The sequence below is a fragment of the Oreochromis aureus genome, linkage group 23, assembly GCF_013358895.1.
Source record: "Oreochromis aureus strain Israel breed Guangdong linkage group 23, ZZ_aureus, whole genome shotgun sequence".
Lineage (NCBI taxonomy): Eukaryota > Metazoa > Chordata > Actinopteri > Cichliformes > Cichlidae > Oreochromis > Oreochromis aureus.
Window position 1 is genome coordinate 35,621,423 of NC_052963.1, and position 5,236 is coordinate 35,626,658.

Consider the following 5,236-nt stretch of genomic DNA (forward strand, 5'->3'; position numbering starts at 1 on the left):
TCACATTGTGGGAGCCGTCAGGACTTTCTAAATATCTGCACAAAACCTGAACAGAAATTCTGGTTTTATTCATGTGGTTTCATTTCTTTATTTTCTTACTGTTTTTTATTATATTTTAATGTTTGATGAGTGTTTGATCAACAATGAAATCTTTAAGGTCTTTCATAATGGGTGTTGTCTGTTGAAGTTTGAGGTGGTGTGAACGAGGACGGTGTCTGAGCCTGATGACTGTCAGACTGTCTGCACAAGTTTCATGCCTCAATCTGGGCGTCAGCAGAGCTGTGTGGAATTTTTTTGGTCCACGTGTTTGATTAAATGGCCTGTATTTGTATAGCGCTTTACTAGTCCCTAAGGACCCCAAAGCGCTTTACACATCCAGTCATCCACCCATTCACACACACATTCACACACTGGTGATGGCAAGCTACGTTGTAGCCACAGCCACCCTTAGGCAAATATTTTATGCTGCATGTCCTTCCTGATGTAACCTTCCTCATTCTTCTGAGCCCCCATAACCTGTGGGCCTAGCAGGCCACCTTTAACATGGACAAGTGGGGAGGGGAACAGCTGGGTCTACCTATACCCACATTTCCTGATTTTTTTTTTCTTATTTTTCAAATGTTTTGATTGTGATTTTTAAAAATAAAATTGAATCAAACCTCAGCAGCATCTTGAAAACCGGGTGAGGGTGGAAGGTGTAGTACATGATGGACAGGCCAGGAGTCTGTGACAGTGTTAGTAACACAGCCGACTCGATTACAAAAAGAAAAAATGTGTTCATTTGTTGAGATGATCAGGAGTGAAGAGAGTGAAGATGAGTGGACTGACTACAAGGGGAAGGCTTTAGTTTTCAGATTTACCTGATTTATTGTCACAGTGAGGAGAAGCAGGTCCTCCTAACGAGACTGAAAGACAGCAAAGAAAAAAATCAGAAATGAGCATGAACTACAAAAACAGCCACTCGTTCAATCTGACCAAGTGTGATTTCCACAGAGAAGAATCTCGGTGTTACACACGAGGTTTCACCCATTAAAAGTGATTAATAACCACAGACGATCAGGAGGCCCAAAGGCTCTTAAATTACATGAATAAAAGTGAGCAGCAAATCGAGTTAAAATAATGACGACTAAACATGATGAATGTGTTTCACACCGATAAGCTGATGAACAAGATGATAACACCAGTTTCAATCTTATGCTGAGTAAAGGATGTGGCTGAAAGCCAAATTTGATGGATTATAATCATATTTGGCAATGAAGTAAACTGCTGTATAAAAGGTTCACCTCAGCACTCCTACAAACACAACTTCACCTTTGTGCTGGCATCATGCTCGGTCTGCAGAAATTTCTGCTCCTCCATGTTCTGGCATGGCTCGGACAACTTGGTAAGAACTGCAAGTCTATTGTCCTCCGATCGTTTAATGGAACATTAACTTCATTTTGATTTCCTTTATTTTACTTTTTTCAGCACATGGAAGTGACATCATACATGGTGAAAAAGCCCCAGAGAACTCGACGCAGTACATGGCCTCTGTGCAGGACAACAGGGGTCATGTTTGTGGAGGATTTCTCATCACTGAGGACTTTGTAGTCTCGGCTGCACACTGTTATAACTGGTGAGTAATCAAACATCTTCTGCTGTAATCTCTGACTCATGTCATTAAAACACATTTAGAAAATGTATTGATTACCTCTCACTGATTACACCTTCAGGACCCTCACACACGTTGTTCTCGGCAACCACAATCTGAAGAACGGCAATCATCAAAAAATAAAGATTGAAAACAAAACCATCCCTGAAAATTATAAAGAAGTTGGATGTGGTAATGACATCATGCTGATTAAAGTAAGCACATGTTCTTGTGGTTTTATTATTCAAATTATAACTAAAGAACTATCGTATGAACATATATATTTATATTTTTTACTTCATGTCATGTCTCCAGCTGCTTGAGAAAGTTCAGCTAAATGACAGGGTACAAACAATTCAGCTTCCACCTGCTGAAATAAACCTTCAAGAAAACCAAGTGTGTCAGGTGGCTGGATGGGGAAAAACTAAAATGGATGATAATAAACCTGCTGATGAGCTGATGGTGGCGAACGTGTCTGTCATTGACAAACAAGTCTGTAAAGAACTATGGGGTGGTCTTCCTGCCAATGTTATCTGTGCAGGTGGATACAAAACAACCAAAGGATTCTGTCAGGTATGTGTTCTGACCTTTCAGTGTAAACTGGCTCCTTGATGATAAATATATAAAAACTGAATAAAAGCTGGTAAATTAAAATTCTTCCTCCTCACAGGGAGATTCTGGTGGTCCTCTGGTGTGCGACGGGTTGGCTGTTGGCGTTGTTTCTTTCAACTATAAAGAAAACTGCAGTTACCCCGATAAACCCAACGTCTATACGGACATCTCAAAATACCGTCAGTGGATTGACAAGGTTGTCAAATCCAGAAAATATGAAGAGTAAAAACTTCACTGAAAGTTTGGCTTGTATATTATTGAAATGTCAGCATTTCTGATCTTCTGTTAGCATAACCAAAAATGAAAATAAAAATATACCCAGCATTAAACATGTGACTTCCTCATTTATTTTGAACATGTACATTTAAATAATAAATTCTTCCACATGATATATACTCAGATAATATTCATGTATAACTGTATTATTGTACACCTAAAATACAAATATAACAATATATACTTCACCAACCAAAGGTCACTTTGCAGATGCATTAGAAATTAATTTAAATAGTGAAACTTATTTATTTCTCCACCCAATATAAAAATTATACACTCTGCTCTGTTTTATTGTCATCTTTAGAAAACAACAGATGATTATCACCAGCCACAGTCTTCTCAAAGTTTGCAGAGTCACAGTTACACACGTTATTTTAAAGTGAGTGGGGAGTGTAAATGATGCAAACAGATATCAAGAGAATTTGTGTGGCAGTAAATTGATAAGGGAGACTATGTGATGCTAGAGGTGAAGCATGAAACTGCTTCGTGTGATTCATCACTGAATTCAAAGAAATGTTTGTTGATAGGCGATTCGCCAAAATCCAGATAAAAACATGCTGATGGCTGCAAATCGTTACACATCTGTAAAAGTGTTTTCACTGCATAAACCATAGCACACATAAGTGATATCACACATGATTAAATAACCCCAGCTGTTATGAAAGCAGACAGAAAGGACCCAAATCGGATACCAACAGATTCAGTTTACATATCGATAACGAGTGGGAAGAAGTGCACGCGTTTGTAATCCCACCACTTCGCCATAAGTTATCAGTTTTTTAATTAGTGTAACTACAGGGGTCCAACAAAGAATGGCCACGCATCATACAGATGTCTTCGGAAATTTATTTCCCCCTCTCTCTCTCTCTCTCTCTCTCTCTCTCTCTCTCGTATTGTCTTCAGACACCGTGAAAACTGAAGAAAACACAAAGTTTACAACATAAATGTCTTTGATCTTATCAAAGTCTCTCATGTTAGTGTCCATAAACAGTCTTGAGCCAGCAGAACAGAAAAAATGCAAAATAATGGATATTACTGAAAATGTCCTCTTATTGCCAATGAAGAACATGTATGCAGCATTATATAAACAATATACATGAAAACCATACCTTGTGTGTGCGCCTCTTGGACCACATGTAGAATAACATTAATGTTGTGGCTGTAGCAGCATCTGTAGCTCTGTAGCTCCATGCTAGTTCTGACCCGCAATGCCATGGTTGTGCTCTCAGCCAAACTCTGGTCATGTGACCATTTCAAACTCTACCTCAAACAAACTTTACATCTTTAACAAACCCTTATTTTCTAACCACATATTTTAGACAAGTTTAATCAATGCTGCACGTTTATTGTCTTATCCAATACATTTTGTATTCTTTCCAACAAATAAATGAACTAAATTAAGCATGAATCTATCACAGAAACATATGAAATAAACAACTTTATTTTAACTGTCTCAGGGACAGTTACAATAAGTATGAAGTAGTAACTGAAGACAGACATCCATCCATTCATCAGTTCATCCATTTTTCCATTTCCTTCCACTTATCTGGAAGCCCAGACTTCCAGCTTTCCAGCCATCTCCTCCAACTCACACCAGCGTTCCCAGGCCATTCAGGGGTTGTAAGCTCGCCATCATGTCCACGGTCTACACAAGGGACTCCTCCCAGTGGGACATGTCTAAGACACCTCGCCTAAAAGAAGGCATCCTAGGCAGATGCAAGAACCACTTCAACTAGCTCTTTTTGCTGTGGAGGAGAAGTAGCTCTACTTTGAGCTCCTCTTGAATGACTGAACTCTGCACCCCCTCTCTGAGAGAGAGGCCAGCCCCGCCTCGGAGAAAACTCCATCGCTTGTATCCAAGATCTCATTCTTTCAGCCACTACTCAGAGCTCGTGACCGTAAGTGAAGCTGGGGATGCAGATCAGCTGGTACATTGAAAGCTTTGCTTTTATACTCAGCTCTCTCTTCATCTTCATCATTGATCTCTTTCTCTTCTTTATATCTCATTAAAACTATATAGTTGTACCTCATCTTGAAGAGCTTTACACTCAGACCGTTCCTTTCACTCCAAGCACAGAAACACAAAAAGTATAATTTTCTTCTCTCTCAACAAAAAATCACATCCAATAATAGTGTAACATATTTGATATAATTTTCCCCATGGAAAACCTTAATAAATTACACAATACATTTTTAAACAATTTTGTTAAAAGCCAAACATAGTAAATATGATGGAAATTAAAATGTAATTAATTTTTTAGACAAATTTGTCAAATGGTTCAATAATATCTCCATTTTCAAAGAAATTTAATTTTCTGACAAATACATCATATTTCAGGCACTAAGGAGTTAAATGCAGAGAGATGTATAAACACACAGAGTGAAGAAGAAACACTCAATGCATCATGGGAATCCCCCAGCAAGCAGAGGATTCAGGGTCACCTGATGCAAAACTAACTATATGCTTTAGCAAAAAGGAAAGTTTGAAGCCTAATCTTAAAAGTAGAGATAGTGTCTGTCTCCTGAATCCAAACTGGAAGCTGGTTCCCCAGAGGAGGGCCCTGAAAACTGAAGGCTCTGCCTCCCATTCTACTTTTAAATACTCTAGGAGCAACAAGTAAGCCTGCAGTGTGAGAGCGAAGTGCTCTAATGAGGTGATATGGCACTATAAGATGATTAAGATATCATAAAAAACTGATCACAGCTGTTTTTTTTATG

At 38.6% G+C, this 5,236-nt stretch overlaps 1 protein-coding gene across 1 annotated transcript; it reads left to right on the top strand.

Moving 5' to 3' along the window:
• The first annotated feature begins 1,288 nt into the window (after window positions 1-1,288).
• LOC116323275 (mast cell protease 3-like) lies at window positions 1,289-2,560 on the top strand. Its single transcript, XM_031743562.2, has 5 exons — window positions 1,289-1,384; window positions 1,468-1,615; window positions 1,713-1,845; window positions 1,946-2,203; window positions 2,301-2,560. Exons 1-5 carry the CDS (start codon window positions 1,327-1,329, stop codon window positions 2,466-2,468), a joined length of 765 nt encoding a protein of 254 aa, XP_031599422.1. The 5' UTR covers window positions 1,289-1,326; the 3' UTR covers window positions 2,469-2,560.
• Window positions 2,561-5,236: the final 2,676 nt, after the last annotated feature.

Bases quoted from the DNA above. Each gene is read 5' to 3' on its own strand.
- LOC116323275 (XM_031743562.2), top strand. From the start codon at position 1,327: ATGCTCGGTCTGCAGAAATTTCTGCTCCTCCATGTTCTGGCATGGCTC. The intron at 1,616-1,712 runs GTGAGTAATCAA...TTACACCTTCAG, and splicing joins GCTGCACACTGTTATAACTG to GACCCTCACACACGTTGTTC. The intron at 2,204-2,300 runs GTATGTGTTCTG...TCCTCCTCACAG, and splicing joins CAACCAAAGGATTCTGTCAG to GGAGATTCTGGTGGTCCTCT.